The sequence below is a fragment of the Amblyraja radiata genome, chromosome 24 (assembly GCF_010909765.2).
Source record: "Amblyraja radiata isolate CabotCenter1 chromosome 24, sAmbRad1.1.pri, whole genome shotgun sequence".
In the NCBI taxonomy this organism is placed as follows: domain Eukaryota; kingdom Metazoa; phylum Chordata; class Chondrichthyes; order Rajiformes; family Rajidae; genus Amblyraja; species Amblyraja radiata.
The window spans coordinates 9,660,942-9,682,768 of record NC_045979.1 but is presented as its reverse complement, the minus strand read 5'-3'; the positions used below and the strand labels follow the sequence as shown (position 1 = coordinate 9,682,768).

At 42.0% G+C, this 21,827-nt stretch overlaps 1 protein-coding gene across 10 annotated transcripts in view; it reads right to left on the bottom strand.

Annotated features, from left to right (window-relative positions):
• anks1a (ankyrin repeat and sterile alpha motif domain containing 1A) overlaps positions 1 to 21,827 on the bottom strand; it is a 264,470-nt gene that overhangs the window by 94,054 nt on the left and 148,589 nt on the right. For all 10 annotated transcript variants that reach the window (XM_033042379.1, XM_033042380.1, XM_033042386.1 and 7 more), the window contains one exon: positions 13,354 to 13,943. In XM_033042379.1, coding sequence (XP_032898270.1) covers positions 13,354 to 13,943 — 590 coding nt within the window. The remainder of the gene's footprint in view (positions 1 to 13,353; positions 13,944 to 21,827) is intronic.

Sequence of the window (21,827 nt, the reverse complement as noted above, 5' to 3'; positions counted from 1 at the left end):
TGTCTTGTTGTTCAAAGTGCCTGATAAAAGTTCAGGTTCAATTTTAAAAAATACCAGAAATCCTCTCAAAAAGAAAACCTGGAAAGATGACTAGACAGCTACCAAGGGGAATATTTCACAAATTGATTCCTTCAATTTACCTATTCTCAGAAAAGATCAACGGCAAATGCTGTTGAAGCACTGAATGCAAATGCTCTGAAGAAGGGCCTCCACCAGAAACGTCGCCTATTTCCTTCGCTCCATAGATGCTGCCTCACCTGCTGAGTTTCTCCAGCATTTTTGTTTACCTTCGATTTTCCAGCATCTCCAGTTCCTTCTTAAACAGCAAATGCTTGCTCATTTGCTCTCTACTCTTCCTTGAACCATCTGGATAAGAGGAGTGTGTAAGAAGGAACTGCAGATGCTGGTTTAAACCAAAGATAGACAGAAAAAGCTGGAGTAACTCAGCAGGACAGGCAGCATCTCTGGAGAGAAGGAATGGGTGACATTTCGGGTCGAGGCCCTTCTTCAGAGATGCTGCCTGTCCCCGCTGAGTTGCTCCAGCTTTTTCTAAGCCCTGTCCCATGGTAAGAGTTCATTCCAAGAGCTCTCCCGAGTTTAAAAAAAGAATCAAACTCGTGTTAAGCACGGAGAATGAACTTGGCGGGTACGTCGGAGCTCGGGGACGTCTCTTAACGCTAATGGCAGGCACTCGGGAAGACTCGCTAACGGCAGGTAAGCAGAGGTAGACTAGTGAAGATTTTTCAACATGATGAAAAATGTCCACGAGAGCCCCGAGTACCGACGAGTGGCCATTACCGTAAATCTCCGAGTTCGAATCAGGGCAAACTCGGGAGAACTCTTGGAATGAACTCGTACCGTGGGACAAGGCTTTAAGTCAATCTTTGGATAACAGGAGTGTTCATCACTATTGCTTGATGCTCAACGCATTAATTCCATTTAAACTTATCACCAAGCTCCAGGACCTCTTCCACCTCCCTTTGCAACTACCTCCACATCCTTTTGCAACTAGACTTCCTCATCAGCCCACCTCCATCAGTGCTGATTGGTAACAACATCCTCCTCAATGGCCATCAACACAGATGCACCTCAAGGCTGCACGCGAAGCCCCCAGGTTTACTCTTTTTACACCCACAACTGTGTGGCTAAGCACTACTCCACTGCTATCTATAAATTTGCCAATGACACTACCTGTACTACCAAAGATTATAGAGGAGCGCTCCTCTATAATCTTTGCTACTACTGTTGCCAAATAACATGTAGTAATGAGTCAGTCTACAGGAGACAGAAGACAGAAAGAACACCTGGTTGAGAGGTGGAGCAATAGTCACCTCTCGTCCAATGTCAACAAAAGCAAGAAACTAATTGTTGACTTCAGAAAAGGAAATCAGGAGACAATGTGCCGGCTTGCATAACTGGGTTGCCAGTGGAAAGAGTAAAGGGCCTGTCCCACTTACGTGTCCTTGGCACGCAAATTACGCGACCTCGTGGTCGCGTTGAGGTGCACGGGCATCGTATGGCTGCGCGGGTCGGTCCCACTGAGAAGCGCGGAGGGGTGTGTAGTTGTGCGCGACATCGCGCGGGGCTCCAAAATTTTTGGAGCGAACAAAATCTTTGCGCGCCAACGGCCTGTCGCAGAACTGACGGCCAAAGTGGGACAGGCCCAAGACCCTGGCGCGATGCATCGTCTCATCTCCAACAGCAGCAGAAGCAGGCAAACGATCGTCGAGTTCGGCCTGGGGCTCACGGCCGTTGCGGTCCGGATCCGCCCCCACTTCTACTCCCAGAGTGGGGCCAAGAAAATTGAAGATGGACATAAAATGCTAGAGTAACTCAGCGGGACCGGCAGCATCTCTGGAGAGAAGCAATGGGTGATGTTTCGGGTCAAGACCCTTCTTTTCAGACTGAAGAAGAGTCTCAACACGAAACATCATCCATTGCTTCTCTCCAGAGATGCTGCCGGTCCCGCTGAATTACTCCAGTTTTGTGTCCATCTTCAAATGACGTCACGCGCTCGAGACGGCTGTGCGTACGCATGAAATCACGCGGGACCGTCGCGCCTCAACGCGACCACGAGGTTGCGTAATTAGCGTGCCAAGGACACGTGTGGGACAGGCCCTTAAGCAGCTTCAAATTGTTAAGCGTTAACATCGCAGAATGACCTACGCATTACCAGTCCTGAGGCCAGCACATAGATGTAATCACGAAGAAGGCACACCAGCATCTCTACTTTCTGACAAGCAAGAGATCCAGAAAAGGACACAAACAGTAACTCTGCATGTCGGGCAGCATCTCTGGAGAACATGGATAGGTGACGTTTCGGGTCACAGAAAAACCTTTGTATTGGGAAGGAGGCCATCTGATGATTGCAGCCAATCCACAGATATAGTATTCAATTAGTAATGAAAGAATACTGAGATACGGCATGGTATCTCTAACTTGGGAGTCCCTGTCTACCAAGTGATGTCAAGATGCGTCCAGGGAAGTAAATGTAGAAACAAGTTTGTTTTCATGCATTGCATACATTATCCAGGCCGCACTATGGTAGAGGAGTGTGGTAAGGACAATGGATTTGTGGATTCACAGTTTGCTGTTCTTCATCAGCTTGCCGTTGGTCTCCATTCTTTAGTTCAGTTTGGACATAACAACAGCAGCAAAGCTCATGTGCATTTTAGAATGAAGTGGGATAATGTTGATGTTTATGCAGCACAATTAATTAAGCTGTGATTAACGTCCAGAAATATATTCACAATATTAATTGGTGGTGGACTGTTAATATCGTAGGCCTTGATGTTGTTGGTCAGTTCGGCATCCTTGGCATACAGCACCCTCCTAAAAACTGAACTGACTTTAGTATTGACTCTCAAATAGGCAGGGATGCACATCTTTAAATGAATTCTGATGTGTCAACAGATACCATCTATGAATGCTCTGATGGGTGTATGACAGCAGCAGAGAAGAACATTGAGCAAAATCATTTTTCAAGAATGCTGAGGGAGGGATTAAGGAGACAGCAGAGGACACAAATAAGATGCCAGGTCATGTTATATTCACGAGCTAGCTTTAGAAGACAGTGAAAAATGGAACAGTTTTTTTGTCCTGTAATAAATTGAGATTAGTCAAGATTCAAGTCAAGAGTGTTTATTTGTCATATGCACCGGATACAAACTGGAACAATGAAATTCTTACAATCTCACAGTTGAAGGACTAAAGCTAGCTAAATACCCTGGGGGAGAGGATAAGGCTGGAATGGAAGATCTATGGTCAAGCTACTAAAAATAACTTTGGCAAATGTCCAGTAGTACCATCTCTAATGGTGCTTTTACATCAATGTGAAGGACAGACAGACTGAGATATTTCAAACTGATCATAATGGTAGATTTTAGAAACAGTTGTGGTGATTGTCACAATAGATCATGCAGAACAATATCAGCTAAGCTAACACTAAATGATAAATGACCAAAAATGTTACAATATTCTAAGGAAAAAATGTCTACCATTGTGACCAACCTTGGCAAATTGAATGGTGAATTAAGAACATCTAAAAGCAAATAAAATAAGCCGGAGATATTTCTCCGTGAAGAAATGACTGTAAAGTAGTTAGGATATTTAGTTGAGATATAATTCCAAAAGTAGCAGAAATCATTCCTTGGTTAGAATGTGTTGCTAATCCATACATTAATGATGTAATTACACATATTATGTTTAAAGGTAGAGACTTAAGAGACTGCAGATGCTGCTATCTTGAGCAAAAAGTAACTACAGGAGGAACTCAACAGGTCCGACAGCATCTATGGAAGGAAATGGACTGAATATGTTGGGGATTGGAAATCTTATCAGATTGGTGGAGTATATGTGAAGGTGGTGGTGTTGGGGGTAGAGCGGGGGGCTGTGGGAGACAGGAATAGTAGGTGATGACAGGGTGTAGTGGGTGATGAGGGTATGGAGTGTACATGCTGAGGTCATCAATAAACTTAAATACACAAATGAAAATTTTAAGATAGACACAAAATTCTGGAGTAACTCAGCGGGACAGGCAGCATCTCTAGAGAGAAGGAATGGGTGAAGTTTTGGGTTGAGACCCTTCTTCAGACCCGAAACGTCACCCATTCCTTCTCTCCAGAGATGCTGCCTGTCCCGTTGAGTTACTCCAGAATTTTGTGTCTATCTACGGTTTAAACCAGCATCTGCAGTTCCTTCCTGCACAATGAGAATTTTCAACTGGTGTTGTAGGGAAAGCTGGAATAATTATTTGCAAGCTGCAATTAATGGATAGGAACTTTATGCAGGTCTGTTTAACAGTTAATTAATTAAAATACAAATAAACACCGCGCACGGCAAATACTGGAAATGCCAAGCCTACGGGTGATAAAGACCAGATAAATGGTTAATCAGTATCAAAACAAAAATTAAGGAAGGAATGTGCAGGTGTCCTTGGTACATAAACATAAACTGAGCATAAGGCAAAGTAGCAGAAGTCTAGTTTTGCCTGCATTGATGTTCAGAGAGATCGATAATAACAGCAGTGCGTGCAATAGTGTGTGGGAAGACAGTGGCTTTGATTTTCACATCAAAAGATGAATAACATTAACAGAACTTTTCAGAAATAACTCTGCAACTTGTTCTAATCCCATCCAAAACCCATTAAGCGCAAGTAGTAGTGCTTTTCAACATTACAAACAATTATGGTAAAGAAACAAACACTTTTCTTTATTGGTTGCTATGATAGTAAGTAGGCACAAATGCAAGTTATAAAAAAAATACAGACGTTTTTCAAAACGTATTTAAAGGGCGATTAACTGAATGCTGCCACCATTTTTATTCGACGATGAGCCTGTAACAAATTTCACTTATGCACGAACTTTTATGGCTTTTACATCTATAAAGTCCCAAGATGATTACAGAGTAAGTTGTACAAAACATCACGACCAAGCCAAAAGTAATTTTCAAGTAATGATCAAAGACTCTTGCCAGAGCCTTCAACATCAGCAGGCGCATGAACAGATAATGAATAAGCTGCCGGATATACAACCCATGTCAGGGTTTTCTATTGTATTACTACTGCCTTTAACAGAGCGGCAAAAAAGGAAAGGAAATTCTACAATTTCAGTAACTTCAGGAGGAAATAAATTAAGATGGTTTTGCAATTACTGAGGGGTAAGGCAAATGGCCAATATACTTTAGCTCAAAATAAAAAAGATGCAAGGATAAGAAATACAAGTTTCATATGTTCATGGGTAAGAAGGAACTGCAGATGCTGGTTCAAACCGAAGATAGACACCAAAAAGCTGGAGTAACTCAGCGGGGCAGACAGCATCTCTGGAGAGAAAGAATGGATGACGTTTCGGGTCAAGACCCTTCTTCAGACCCAAAACGTCACCCATTCCTTCTATCCAGAGATGTTGCCTGGCCTGCTGAGTTACTCCAGCTTTTTGTGTCTTTTGTGTCTTTCTTCATATGTTCATGTATGTTGTTAACATTGTCTGCAGTGGCTGTCCAATGGCCAGCAGGTTTTAGTGCAAATCAAATACATTCTCATGAAGGAACTACAGAGCAGCATTTTGAAGACTATTGTTTACAAGATGAGGAATCAGCATACATGTAATTATGACATATGAATTAGAAGAAGGAGTCCCTCAAACATGATCTATTATTTAATAAGATCATGGCTGTACTGAAGTAACCTCAACTCCATATTCCCACGTACCCGTGGTTACTTTTTCACTTGTCTGATCATTAGTAATCTATCCATCTCTAACATGTTAATCTGTTTTCACTGGTCTTTGAGATGTTCAAATTCTCAATACTCAGGAAAAAAATTACCTCATCTCCCTCTTAAATAGGCGACCAGTAAATATTTATTAAGTGACTCCCTTGTTCGAAATTATGTAACCTCCTTTTGCCCAATTTACAACAAACTAGTGTGGGAAAGAACTGCAGATACTGGTTTAAATCGAAGATAGACACAAAATGCTCGAGTAACTCAGTGGGACAGGCAGCATCTCTGGAGAGAAGGAATGGGCGATGTTTCAGGTCGAGACCCTTCTTCAGACTGACTTCACAACTAACTTCTCTGTCTTTATGTTATCAGCAAGTTTACCAACCATACCTTCAGTATACCGATCTGTGTCATTTACTTAAATTAGAAAATAAGGCCACATTCCCTGCAGCCCACATTCAGTCACATCTTACCAACCCATCTGTTAACCAGCCAATCCTATATCTAAGCTAGACAAAATGCTGGAGAAACTCAGCGGGTGCGGCAGCATCTATGGAGCGAAGGAAATAGGCAACATTTAGGGCCAAAACCCTTCTTCAGGCTGATCAGGGTGTCGGCCCGAAACGTTGCCTATTTCCTTCGCTCCATAGATGCTGCCGCACCCGCTGAGTTTCTCCAGCATTTTTGGCTACCTTCGATTTTCCAGCATCTGCAGTTCCTTCTTGAACAATCCTATATCTACTCCAGCATGTTACCACCTACACTAGAAACATGTCGCAGTTTCTGATAAATTTCTTTCTCATCCTTATTTCAATAGGGCAACTCTATTTTGGGGCTGATAGATCAAATTCTTCACTTCAGTAGTTATACCTTTAAAACTGGATACTGCAGAATTTCTGACCATATACTTCCAGCCTGCTATGAACAGGAAAGGTACTAGCCGAAGAGCCTGTTTCCACACTGTATCACTCTACGACTAAGTATCTTGTGAAATACCTGCCCTACTGCATACAAATACTTTAAGCCCCATATATCAGGCCTTGGAAAATCTGTAGAAGGTATTTTTCACGCCAACTTCCCAGATTTTGGTAGTGATTTTATATGTTTCAATATAACATTTTAGCAAAGACAGTAATTTTGTTGCCCATATAAAAATACAAGAAAATTCACCCATGTTGTTGGAATATTCTATAAAGGTTAGAGTAGAACATCACTGTGTAGCTTCATCAAACATGATTTCTTAACTTGTCTGAAAATATAGAATGTGACAAAAACTTCTAATATCCATATCTTTTATACAGGCTGGAAGATATGCTTGAATACAAGTATTCCTCTATTTTGCAATAATGTAATCCCCATTTTTTAACCATTTAACACAGAGAAGTGTGAGGGGTTGCATTTTGGGATGTCTAACAAGGGCAGGACCTACACAATGAATGGTAGGCCTCTGGGGAATATTGTAGAGCAGAGGGATCTAGAAGTGCAGGTGCATGGTTCCTTGAAGGTGAAGTTGCAGGTAGGTATGGTGGCCAAAAAGGCTTTTGGCACATTGGCCTTCATCAGTCAGAGTATAGAAGCTGAGACTACATGTTGCAATTGTATAAGACGTTGGTGAGAGCGCATTTAGAATATTGTGTTCAGTTCTGGGCACCATGTTATAGGAAAGATATTGTCATGCTTGAAAGGGTTCTGAGAAGATTTATGAGTATGTTGCCAGGACTTGAGGGTGTAAGCTGTAAGGAGAGGTTGAGTCGGCTGGGTATCTATTCCTTGGAGCGTAAGAGGCTGAGGGGTGATCTTGTAGAGGTGTACAAAATCATCAGAGGAATAGATCGGGTAGATGCACAGAATCTCTTGCCCAGAGTAGGGGAATTGAGGACCAGAAGACATAGGTTCAAGATGAAGGGGAAAAGATTTAACAGGAATCTGAGGGGTAACTTTTTCACATGATGTTGAGTGTACGGAACAGGCTGACAGATGAGATAGTGGAGGCTGGGACTATCCAAATGTTTAAGAAACAGTTAGACAGGTACATGGATAAGACGGGTTTGGAGGGATATGGACCAAGTGCAGGCAGGTGGACCAGTGTATCTGGGACATGTTGGCCGGTGTGGGCCGAAGGGCCTGTTTCCACACTGTATCACTCTATGACTCTATTATAAATCATCGGCCATAACCAGCGTAAAATCTAAAACATAAAAATTATTGTAAATATAATCCATCAGAAAATCATTTCCGAAATCATACCCACTTGTGTCTATTTTGAACTGAATTAACTATTTGCCATATTTGGTCTGAAACAAGGCTCTCAAACTTTTGTTTAGGCTTTCAGCATTGTGCCAATTACTGTCATGTGATGATATTAAATCACTGCCTTTCATCCGGCTCTGTTCTCATTTATTGCAGGCAAAACAGGAGATGGCTTCAAGTCCAGAATTTCCAAACACATTTTCATTTACAAATTTCAAATCTTTTGTTCAAACCTTACACTGCTATTCACATTTAATTAAAAAATACTTAAATCATTTGTTAAAAGCTTAACACTTACAAATTAATACACACTAAAAAATGTAAAGGGTTTGGTTCTTTGCAAATGCTAGTGCTTTTACCCTTGGTGTTAGCCATACTGTACTCAAATCAAAGGTATTCAACGGGATACTCTAAGACTGACAAGTAAACAAAAAATGCACCCTTAGATTATTTCTTTCAGTTTACAGCTTATAATTGAAGTTCTGAGAAAGTTACAAGTAAAACCATTTCAGATATTCCATCGTAAGTTTTCAAGTAAAATCATATGACAGAAAAAATAACTCAATTCCAACAACTAAAGCTTAGGGTACACTGTGTAGTGGTTCAGCTTTGTCTTGGTCATTGTTTTAAATCAACTTCACAAGCCCTAAAATCCTGAAGAAAATCTTCCAGACCATTATCTTAATACAAAGATCTCTTTTGGCAGACAATTGCAATGTTGCTAAATTTTGATTTGATTGGATAGCATGCAAAACAAAGTTTTACACTGTACCTCGGTACAGGTGACAATAATAATAAACCTAAACCTATTATTTCAATCTTTGTTATACAAAGAAAATTCTCAATGATATACAGTGCCCTCCATAATGTTTGGGACAAAGACCCATCATTTATTTATTTGCCTCTGAACCACACTTTTTGAGATTTGTATTTTTTTTTTTTTTTAAATCACATGTAGCTAAAGCGCACATTGTCAGATTTCATTAAAGGCCATTTTTATTTATGTTGGTTTCACCATGTATAAATTACAGCTGTGTTTATACAAAGTCCTCCCATTTAGTTTAGTTTAGTTTAGCGATACATCGCGGAAACAGGCCCTTCGGCACATCGGGTCCGCGCCGACCAGCGATCCCGCTCATTAACACTATCCTACACCCACTAGGGACAATTTTTACATTTACCAAGCCAATTAACCTACAAACCTGTATGTATTTGGAGTGTGGGAGGAAACCGAAGATCTCGGAGAAAACCCACACAGATCACGGGGAGAACGTACAAACTCTGTACAGACAGCACCAGTAGTTAGGATCGAACCCGGGTCTCTGGCGCTGCATTCGCTGTAAGGCAGCAACTCGAACGCTGCGCCTCCATGACCACAATTTCAGGACACCATAATGTTTGGGACATGGCTTCACAGGCGTTTGTGATTGCTCAGATGTGTTTAATTGCCTCCTTAATGCAGGTATAAGAGAGCTCTCAGCAACTTGTGTTGTCTCCACTCTTTCCATCGCCTTTGGAAATTTTAATTGCTGTTTACCAACATGAGGACCAAAGTTGTGCCAATGAAAGTCAAATAAGCCATTATGAGACTGAGAAACAAGAATAAAACTGTTAGAGACATCAGCCAAACCATAGGCTTACCAAAATCAACTGTTTGAAACATCATTAAGAAGAAAGAGAGCACTGGTGAGCTTACTAATCGCAAAGGGACTGGCAGGCCAAGAAGACCTCCACAGCTGATGACAGAAGAATTCTCTCTATAATAAAGAAAAATCCCCAAATTGCCAAGAAGTACTTAAAAGAACAACCACAGTTCTGGAAAAAGGTCTTGCGGACAGATGAGACAAAGATCAGTGATGGCAAGAGCAATGTATGGAGGAGAGAAGGAACTGCCCAAGATCCAAAGCATACCATCTTCAAATCCAGTATTAAAACACATTTATACTCTCTCTTTGCTCCTGCTTGTAGTGTTTTTAATATTTCTTTATTTTGAATATCTTTACTTACTCCATCTTTTAACTGTTATTATTGGTGTGTATTAACTTTTTGTCAATGATTAGTGATGTACAGCACTTTGTTGCAACTATGTTTGTTTTTAAAGTGCTCTATAAATAAAATTATTATTATTATTTATTATACAGGTGCACAACCTTTTATCCGAAAGCCCTGGGACCAGATACTTGTCGGATTTCGGAATTTTTCGGATTTCCGAATGGAAGATTTTTAGCGTAGATTAGGTAGGTAGCGCGGGCGGCTTGAAAAGTCTGGAGCGGCTGCCTCCTCCCCGGAGACCGGGGAATCATTGTAAATCATTGCTTAAATGTTAGTCAGTTAGTTTGGAGGGATTTTATGTGATGGGTTGGGGGGGGGGGGGGGTGAAGGGGGAAACTTTAATTCTTAGTCTTCTACCTGGGCGGGGAGCGGGCAATGCCTTACCGGGTCGCCATGCAGTAAGCTCGAGAGCGCTGTGGCCGCCAACTCCCAACATCGCTGAGCTGGGGGCTCCGTCCCGCTGCGGGCGGCGCCGGTTGGAGCTCCGACCCCGGCAACTCTACCCCTGGCTGCGCGGCGCTCCAAATCCAGCGCCGCCCGCGACCGGACGCCTGCAGCCCCGCGAATGTTGGGAGTCGGCGGCGTCGCAGCGCTGGGATACCAACGGGGAGCGGGCAATGCCTTACCGGGTCGCCGTGCGGTAAGCTCCGGAGCGCTGTGGCCGCCGACACACATGTCGGCGGCCACAGCGGAGCTGGGTCTGCGGGCGTCCGGCCGCGGGCCGCGCTGGATTTGGAGCGCCGCGCAGCCAGGGGTAGATTTGCCGGGGTCGGAGCTACAACCGGCGCCGCCCGCGGCCAGACGCCCGCAGCCCCAGCTGGGAGTTGGCGGCCACAGCGCTCCGGAGCTTACTGAATGGCGACCCGGTAAGGCATTGACCGCTCCCCGCCTCTCCGACCAGGTAGGGGACTAAGAATTAAAGTTTCCCCCTTCACCCCCCCCCCCCCCCTTCACATAAAAGCCCTCCAAACTAACTGACTAATATTTAAGCAATGATTTACAGATGTTTAAGTGTCTCCCCGGTCTCCGGGGAGGAGGCAGCCGCTACAGTAGTACAGACCTGGGTTGACCGTGGGTCGTTTCGGGTCAAGTTTGGCGCCAAACGCGAGTTTTGGTGTGCAGACGACATCCTGGAAAAAATGGCCGGTTTTCGGAGTTTTTCGGTTTCCGGAACACCGGATAAAAGGTTGTGCACCTGTACCCTCTGTGAAACACGGTGGCGGGGGTGGTATGGCCTGGGCATGTATGGCTGCTGAAGGTACTGGCTCACTTATCTTCATTGATGATAAAACTGTTGATGATAGTAGCATAATGAATCGTGTATCGACACATCTCAAAACTCATTGGCCGGCAGTTCATTCTACAGCGAGACAATGATCCCAAACACACTGCTGAAGCAACAAAGTTTTTCAAAGCTAAAAAATGGTCAATTCTTAAGTGGCCAAGTCAATCACCCGATCTGAACCAAATTGAGCATGACTTTTATAAGCTGAAGAGAAAACTGAAGGGGAATAGCCCCCAAAACAAGCATAAGCAAAAAACAGCTGCAATACAGGCCTGGCAGAGCATTACCAGAGAAGACACCCAGCAACTGGTGATGTCCATGAATCACAGACTTCAAACAGTCATTGCATGCAAAGGATATGCAATAAAATACTAAACATGACTACTTTCATTTACATGACATTGCTGTGTCCCAAACATTATGGTGCCCTGAAATGGGGGGGGACTATGTATAAACACTGCTGTAATTTCTACATTGTGAAACCAAAATGTGTAAAAATGACCTTTATTAAAATCTGACAATGTGCACTTTAACCACATGTGATTTTTTTCTATTACAAATCTCAAATCGTGGAGTACAGAGGCAAATAAATAAATGATGGGTCTTTGTCCCAAACATTATGGAGGGCACTGTATGATATTCAGTAAAGCAATATAAAAGGCATTCAGCGTGACATTTATCAATGGCATGTTTATGGTGCATGAACCCACTCAGCTTAATCAGATTCCCTGCACTATCAGTTATTTGAAAAGTAACTTCCTCAAACAACCTTCCTTCCTTTTTCAAGAAAAAATAAAACACGAACAACAAAGTAGATACCAGTTGAATTAACAAAGTAGGTGACATCTACATTGTCAGCTGCTTCTTGGTCTGGCAGAAAACCTGGCCAGTACTGAGAATGTATTACAAACAGCATAATGGTAATTGCAAGTTCCAGTGTTAAGTGATAGTTAGACATTTAACAGTAATATTTTACCCCCTCTGAGGCTTCTATGCCACTATTTTTTGTCAGAAAAATGTATATGAGCACATCTGTTTTTAATATTCAAACAGTAGATGCAGCTGTTCCAGCACTAAAAGCAAATTTGCCTGTATTAGAATTAATACTACAAATGTTTTCAGATATCCCTCATCTGAGTCAAATGGTGCCTGTTAAATTGTCTACAACTAAATAATTAATCAAATGCAGTTGTGGCTAACTGTGGATATTTGCTTAATTATTTTTTTTCTTGCACAATATATTGGTGAAGGGGGCAAGAATAGGGCCTTCAAGTCAACGTTACACATACACCAATTAGCTCAGATTTGGTGCATCTGCTGATCATGATTACAATTTTTTACCCACATAAACATCCGGATGATATTACAAACTCATGTTATAGTACATGGTGTCAGCTAATCAAGTTGAGTGAGAATGAATAATTTAGATGCAAGTACTCAAATCAATTCTTCTGCGTGAATTATTTAATAACTAACCTGTTCTCAATTTAAAAGCTTTGAGTATGAAGTGCGGTTTTAAAAACACAATTCAAGTTTTGATAAACAGTTGCAACTTCAAGCTTCTTATTTCTACAAGGATATTGCATTGTTAAATTTGATCAGACAGGTTTTCAATCTTTCAGTGCTTATGCTGACTTTACTGTCATGTGATGTTAAATCACTGCCTTTCATCTAGCAAATCCAACACAGAGACAGGTGTTGTATTTCTATTCCCTAATATTGACACAACCTCAGTAAGATGACTATGTCAGATCTGAGATTACTCATTTTAGTCAGACCTAAGCACTAAGAGTGTCTATGAAAAGTGCAAATAATATTGCACTAGCTACACTTGCAACTAGTTGCCAAGTACAAATTCAGATTTGTAGAACTTGGGATGCCATCAGGAAATGAACATTTTGGATTATTTAAAGCAGTACAAGACTTTAAAACAGATCAAGTCAGTTTTTTACTGCAACAGCTTTAGGTGAAAAAATTACTTACATTATTTCTCAAAAATATTTTATTCGGTTCAATGACACATTTAAAAATAATTAGCTGTACATACCTCCTCCCATTCCGACTGAAAGGATGGTGATTTTTCTAGCCGTTTCTTCACTGAACTGCAATTCGAAAGAGACTCACTGCGACTTCCCAGCATATCCTCCTCAGATGGAGAACGGGTAATGAGCTCCGAATCCGATTTGGACAAGCTTCTTGCCAATTTAAGGTCCACTTTATCCTTTCCACTCGACCGCACTCTCCCCAAAGTACATGTCTGTTTTTCTACTCCCTTGCCAAATAAAATGTCTTTATTTTGGGCAGGCTTGGAGCTTATTAAAATGTCTGGGTTCGTCTGGTTGATGGTACGAAGGTTACTATAGATTGCCTGCTGCTCTTTTTGCTCAACAGTATCTGCTGTAGCTGTAGCGGAGTTCTTAATGCCAGCATTCTCGGCTTGCCCTGTTGCACAATGTTGACTCTCTGGCAACTCTCCGATTTGCATCGCTTCAGTTTCCACTCCCCCTTTGCTCAGAGCAGCAAGCAGTGTGACTGGATCCTCTTGAATCTCACAGATTGGAGGTGACCCATGTAAAAGCCCCGAAAATTGTTCAGGAATGTTGACATCCTGAGATGTAATCTCACTTTTCGTGTGACCTTCAGAAGCAAAACAAAAATCAAAGAACAGTTTATTAAATATCCAGCCCACGGAGCTGCAACAGACAGCTGATTGTGAAAGATTTCTGCAAACACAGTCACACAACATTTGTGAAATTCCAGTCCCAAAGCTGATTTATTCAGTCAGACGAAAGACATTGCTGCCTATGTATAGCTGTTATTAACATTAATAAGCAATGCTTCCTTTATATGGACAGAGTTCTATGATTAAAACTACAAGCAGTACAATGAAAGGCATAAATCAAAATGGATGTAACAGACTGCCAGCCCTGTGGAAAACATTCAATTGAACAAAGAATTGCAATAGATGTAAGACTGGTCAATTTGTACAGAAATAAATCTTCATTTAATATGATTCACAATTTGCCTTTGTGCAGCAGAAAGCTTTTCAAAATCTTTCTTTTTAAAGCTTAATATGTGTATAATTTGCATTGATATGCCATAAATTTCAAACAAATCAAATTTCATGTATAATTTTCAAATAGCATGGTGTATTTTAAAATAAACGTCACTATTTGGTGAGTGATATTCTGCCAGAGCCATGACACTAGAAAAAGCCTATCACGCTTCATTTGAGGGAGATTTTGCTTCAAAATTCCACCCTCTATTGTGCTCAAGACCTCACTTGTACATCCATTAAACACGGGTTTTGGGGGGCAAGATGAAGCTGCCTTAAAATGGGGCCATTATGAAAAGTTTCATTCAAGTTTGATTCATACATATTGACACTATATTAAAAAAGATGCATGACTACAAAGTGAACAGAATGTGCCCTACTGAGCAGATATAGAACAGACTAAGGACCATGTGCGGTCAACCTTTTTGTTGCTGTATTGAAATACAGACAATGTTACATATTGTTGAGGATTGTCCTCTCCAAACTTAGCGGCAGTCAAATAACATTAAACTCAGTAAATCAGAAGGCTATGGCATGGCTCCATAGATGTGCACAAAATAAGTACCTTGATCTGTAATCAGCACCATTGCCATTCAAATATTATCTAATTTAATTGGAGCTGATCAAAATAGTGCTTTATTTACATCACATTCCAAACATTGCAGAAGCAGTCAGACTGAAATTACTATTCATTACTTTTTAGTAGCTACATATCTACAATGCTCAAGTTTATTTTGTCAAATCTCTTAGTAGTTCACAAAAACTGGGGGGGGGGGGGGGGGGGGGGGGGGGGGGGGGGGGGGGGTGGGGGGAGGGGAATGAAGAGAGTTCAACTAACATGACCTCAATGAATCTTAAAGCTTCAAATATCATCATTAATTTGCCCTCCAACTGAATATTTAGAGAAAGAAAATATATGCCTTTCAGAATATTGGTGGGGTCATCATTCAGTACTTTCTATAAATTAAGGGCATAAAATTCAATGCTATACAAGAATGCTATACAATAAAAATGTACAATATAAAAACTATACAATTCAATGCTATTCAACGAGAACTTGAACTCACACAAATAAGTGCCAGTTCAAAAACAAAGTCATTTGCCCCATGATCCACAACTGCACATTGATAAGTCTTCTGCAAATAATGAATTATCTTTTCTCACATAAAACATTGATTTCAGTTAACCACTTGCACAGGTCCAACTGGATTATTTGAGATTTGAAAATCACCGATAACCCATTATCTCCATACTCAACAGGTAGAGATACCAGTTACAATTCTGTCGAGGCTACTCAAGTCATTCACCAGTTTTAGAGTCCGAATTGTGCAGCTCTTGAACAAAAATACATAATGTTAGAACAGTTCTCATTCCCATGCAGTTTGTCTATCAAACCTTTACATATATTTCTTCAACTTGGTGTGACAATAATCTGCTCATCTCAATTAGGGTCCCTGATAAGAAACTAATGCAATATTATCCTCAGTAATTGTACACACTCGTTATAAAGTTCAAGCTGCATATTCAACATGAGACGGTAAAAATACAGTCTAATTCAAATGTAATGAACAGCTGTACTAGTTATCTGTTTGCTGGGAGCACGAGAACAAAGTGAGCCATTGCTGATTAAATCAAAATACAAGAGGGAAGAAATTCCACACTTCATCCAACTGATTATTACTTTCAATTGCCAATTTGAATTTTTAATTTTTGGTTCAAACTATCTACCTCCATTGATGCTCCAAGCATTAAATTGCAACACATGATCATTGCCATTTATTTGCAATTGGATCCTCGACTTCCTTATTCACAGACCACAGTCTGTTCGTATTGGTGGAAATGTGTCAGCCTCGATAACAATCAGCACGGGAGCACCTCAAGGCTTCGTGCTCAGCTCCCTGCTGTACTCACTCTATACTCATGACTGCGTAGCCGGTCATAGTGCGAACTCAATCATCAAGTTCGCTGACCACACCACTGTTGTGGGACGTATCACTGATGGGGATGAGTCAGAGTATAGAAGATAAATCGAGCGACAGTCCATATGGTGCCAGCACAATAACCTGGCCCTCAACACCAGCAAAACCAAGGAATTGATTGTGGACTTTGGAAGGAGTAGGATGGGGACCCACAGTCCCGTTTATATTAACGGGTCGATGGTTGAAAGGGTCAAGAGATTCAAATTTCTGTGCGTGCACATCTCTGAAGATCTATCCTGGTCCGAGAACACAAGAAAGCACATCAGCGCCTCTACTTCCTGAGAAGATTACGGAGAGTCGGTTTGTCAAGGAGGACTCTCTCTATCTTCTACAGGTGCACAGTAGAGAGCATGCTGACCGGTTGCATCGTGGCTTGGTTTGGCAACTTGAGCGCCCTGGAAAGGAAAAGACTACAAAAAGTAGTAAACACTGCCCAGTCCATCATCGGCTCTGACCTCCCTTCCATCGAGGGGATCTATCGCAGTCGCTGCCTCAAAAAGGTTGGCAGCATCATCAAGGACTCGCACCATCCTGGCCACACACTCATCTCCCCGCTACCATCAGGTAGAAGGTACAGGAGCCTGAAGACTGCAACGACCAGGTTCAGGAATAGCTACTTCCCCACGGCCATCAGGTTATTAAACTTGGCTCGGACAAAACTCTGAACATTAATAGCCCATTATCTGTTATTTGCACTTTATCAGTTTATTTATTCATATCATGTGTGTATATATTTATATAATGATATATGGACACACTGATCTGTTCTGTAGTCATGCCTACTATGTTCTGTTGTGCTGAAGCAAAGCAAGAATTTCATTGTCTTATCAGGGACACATGACAATAAACTCTCTTGAATCTTATTTCAGTGGTTGAAATTGTCCGTCTACATGGGCAGCCATAATTACGGTTAAAAATCTTTAAAAACTGCTTTAATTAAAAAAAACTTTAAAAAATCAGAAAGTGAATCAAATATGGATACTGACAGGTACCTCTGGGCAGAATCTTCCATTCACCTATTCAAAGTACTGTACAGTGGAGTTCAAGGTAATATCGTTTCAACACGAGACACGAAAAAGTGGGGTGGGGATACACAGACGCGACCACAGATTACAATAATTTGCAATTATTTGGTAGTCAAATTAATAGAACATGCAAAGACGATGTAAGATAGACAATACACTATAGAAGACAAGGTAAAGAGGATTGAGAAACTGTGAAGAATTCATGTACTTTCTTATAAAGTGCAGTTCAAGAAATAATAAAGAATAAAAATACTCATCTTGGTCAAAACACACATCAAATCTAAAAAAATCTGTTTTCAAATTAGCTGCAGGAGATGACCTTCTAAAGAATAAGTTACAACTACTTTAGTACCAATATAAAGTGATTTTTTTAAGCAAAGCACAAATGATCTTAGCTTAGAAAAATATGTTAATCGGAAATGAAAGTAGTGAATTATGAGCAGGCTCCACTGCTTTCAAGTGTGTATCATGCTCACTGTGTCTCTCAAATGAACTGGCAATCACCTGATGTCTATGGTTGTCCTAGAGAGAGAATATGCTATTACTTTGGCTTTCAAATGTGTCAGAAGACTAATTCGTTCAGAATTAATATGCTGGAAGACATATTATGCATACTGAGCTTCAATGGAGCCCATTTTCCACATACTCGAAGATTGATGACCATTTTTATATCCACAAGAGACACTCTAGCAGCACTTCCCAAGCTCATTATTTTTGATTATTTTTCCTGTTTATCTGAAAGAAAATTGTTAAGAGTGTTTAGTTTCCATTTAACTCTTTCTCCAGAGTTTTCTTTTTAATTTTGTCACTCATTTAATCTTGGAACTGCATTTTGCTTATTGGTAGAAACAAGGGGAGTTCAGCAAGTATCCAACTGGTTAAAGGTAAAATTAAAATAAATAACTAAAATTAGTCCTGATTTGAACCAACATGCACAATTAAAAAAAGCCTTGATTAGATTCGTCAACCTTACTATCAGAAAAAAATGGATCTAAATGCTTGAATCATGTTGAGTAAATTACTTTGTTACTGTCCAAATTTGTTAATAATAGAGGGTTAAAAAGGAATAATCCATGACTGGAACTGGGACAGAAAATCTCGCAAACCATTATTTTCTCATAACAGAGTACTTTGTAATAAAACATCCCAATTTACATTATACAGTTAGATGCTAGTTTCAATCAGGGCAACAATTTTCTCAGTATCTAAGAAAATGTGAGGAAACATGAGAATTTGTTAGTTAGCTTCATCTTATGTAATGGGATGTAATGTTAAGGCTCTATAAGGCGCTTGTAAGGTCACATTGTGAGCAATTTTGGACACCATATCTGAGGAGGGGTGTGCTGGCTCTGGAGAAGGTCCAGAGGAGGTCTACAAGAATGATCCCAGGAATGAGTAGGTTAACCTACGATTAGCGTTTGTCGGCACTGGAGTTTGCCGATACTCGCTGGAGTTCAGAAGAATGAGGGGGTCCTCATTGAAATATACAGAATAATGAAAGGCTTGGATCGAGTGGATGTGGAGAGGGTGTTTCCACGAGTGGGAGAGTCTAGGATGGAGGTCATAGCCTCAGAATTAAAGGACGTTCTTTTAGGAAGGAAATTAGGAGAAATTTGTTCAGTCAGAGGGTGGTGAATCTGTGGAATTCTTTGCCACTGTAGGCTGTGGAGGCCGTCGATTAATATTTTTAAGGCAGAGATAGATTCTTGATTAGTATAGATGTCAGAGGTTATGAGGAGAAGGCAGGAAAATGGGGTTAGGAGGGAGAGATAGATCAGCCATGATTGAATGGCGGAGTAGTCTTGACGGTACGAATGGCCTAATTCTATTCCTATCCCTTATGACCTTTTGGTTAAAATTATACATTAGGCTTTCAGGTAGCCAATGCAGGAAAAATACACCAATTTTGACAAACCACCTACAGGCCGGCCGCCTACACCAAACTGGTGCAGATAACTTTACTGGAAGACTAGATAATTGATTAAAACAGGTACTTAGCATCTGGAAGGTATTAACTGATATCCTAATGTTGGTTTGTAGGATTATACTTTATTAATTTATAATGAGTTATCAAGTGACCGACAAAGTTGCTAACCGTAACGTAATGTTCAAGACATATCTGAGAGATAACCTGATTTTAGGCAAGATGTGGGGGCATACACATTTATGAACTGGGAAAAGGTAGAATACTGGATTGTCAATTGCAAATTATTTTATCAGATATTGAAAAGTTGGTTCATATTTCAACTGGCACAGCAAGATACCATGACACTTCCTGATATAGTAGTGGCCAGAGGATCTGAGGTGACGGAGGAACTGAAGGAAATCCACATTAGGCAGGAAATTGTGTTGGATAGATTGATGGGACTGAAGGCTGATAAATCCCCAGGGCCTGATGGTCTGCATCCCAGGGTACTCAAGGAAGTGGCTCTAGAAATCGTGGATGTATTGGAGGTAATTTTCCAATGTTCTATTGACTCAGGATCAGTTCCAGTGGATTGGAGAGTAGCTAATGTTTTCCCACTTTTTAAGAAAGGGGGGAGAGAGAAAACAGTGAATTGTAGACCAGTTAGCCTGACATCGGTGGTGGGGAAGACGCTGGAGTCATTTATAAAAGATGAGATAGCCGAACATTTGGTTAGCAGTAACAGGATCGGTCCAAGTCAACATGGATTTACGAAGGGGAAATCATGCTTGACTAATCTTCTGGAATTTTTTGAAGATGTAACTAGGAAATTGGACATGGGAGAGCCAGTGGATGTAGCGTACCTGGACTTTCAGAAAGCATTTGATAAGTTCCCACATAGGAGATTAGTGGGCAAAATTAGGGCACATGGTATTGGGGGTAGAGTGCTGACATGGATAGAGAAGTGGTTGGCAGACAGGAAACAAAGAGTAGGGATTAACGGGTCACTTTCAGAATGGCAGGCAGTAACCGGTGGGGTACCGCAAGGCTCGGTTCTGGGACCACAGCTATTTACAATATACATCAATGATTTGGATGAAGGGATTCAAAGTAACATTAGCAAATTTGCAGATGACACAAAGCTGGGTGGCAGTGTGAACTGTGAGGAGGATTTTACTTCGGAGTCACGTGAGTGACTACGTGAAGAAGCCCGCCAGGACGCATGCGTGTCATATCGCTTTCACGCTTGCGAAACGACAGGCGGGGTGGAACGTTTCCCCGCAGCGGTAAGTTTGAAACCGCGACCTGCAGGTAAGTGATTTACTCTGCAGTAGTTTTTGTCCCCGCGCTGTTTTTACACAGGGGGGGAAGCTGGACAAAATAATGTCCACAAGTGCTGCGAGTAAAGCTGGCTGGGGAGGACCGCAAAGTTGCGGGAGCCAGCAGCAGCTGAAGGCACAAGCCCCGTAAGGGATCAGCTGTGCCGACATTTTGTCCCGCGCCGGCCAGAACACCACGGCCGGGCGGGAGACTATTCAGAATGGGGCCGTCGACTTTTGACAAGTCGAAAACGGAGGAGGCGGGGTGGAACGACGTTCCCCCGTAGCGACAATTTAAACCAGGACCTGCGGTCTTTTTGTGTTTTCCCATGCTGATTACAGGTGGAGAAACCAATGGGCTGCGACAAAGCTGGTGAGGGAGGACCGCGGAGCAGCTGGCAGCCAGCAGCAGCCAGCGGCACTCGGATCACCGATAGTGGGATCAGCTGTGCCCGATGTCGCCTCCGCACCGGCCAGATCCACGCGGCCGGGCGGTAAGGCTAGACACAAAACAAACAAGGTCGTGGACTCAGAGGAGTCCGACTTTGAACAACCGCGGGCGGCCAGCGACCGACAGCGCTGGAGCCGGATGGAGCGGTGTGTGGAGCATTTGCTCCAACGTGACAGACTCCAGGAGATGGAGTCGGGTCACTGTGGGCCCTATGATAAACCCACAGCAGTACCTCTTGAAGGGCTGCACAGTGCTTCTACCTCATCAGAGGGGAGCACTGCGGGTCAGTTCTGGGCTGACCTGGAAGAGGGGTCCATAGAAGGAAAGACAAGTGTGCAAGGGGTGCAGGGACTGTGCAAACCTGGAACCACAAAACCACCAATACTATTGTTTGGAGGCAACCTATCGAAGCAAGTCAAGGAGCTCGATGAGGAAGCAAAAACCCTGGGACTAATAAAAGGGACTCCAACAAAAACCCACTACAGCCAAAGACAGCACCCCTACGCACCCACCAGCAGAACTGGTGAAAGCTCGAAGGCCCGGTACTCAAAACATGAGTCTTTTTAGGCCATGGCCCAGGCCGGCCTTCTTGGAAGATGCAGGGGCCTCCAACGCCAACCAAACCGAAAATCCAGACACCAGCGCAACAACAGCAGCGAAGAACCTACAAAAAAGAAGTAAACCTGCCATGGTAACTATGGAGGTAGGTGGGTCTGGTTCCCTACAAAATACAGGGAACATGGAGGTTGGGGGGAGATTACACTCTTTTCTGAATGCATGGAGCAT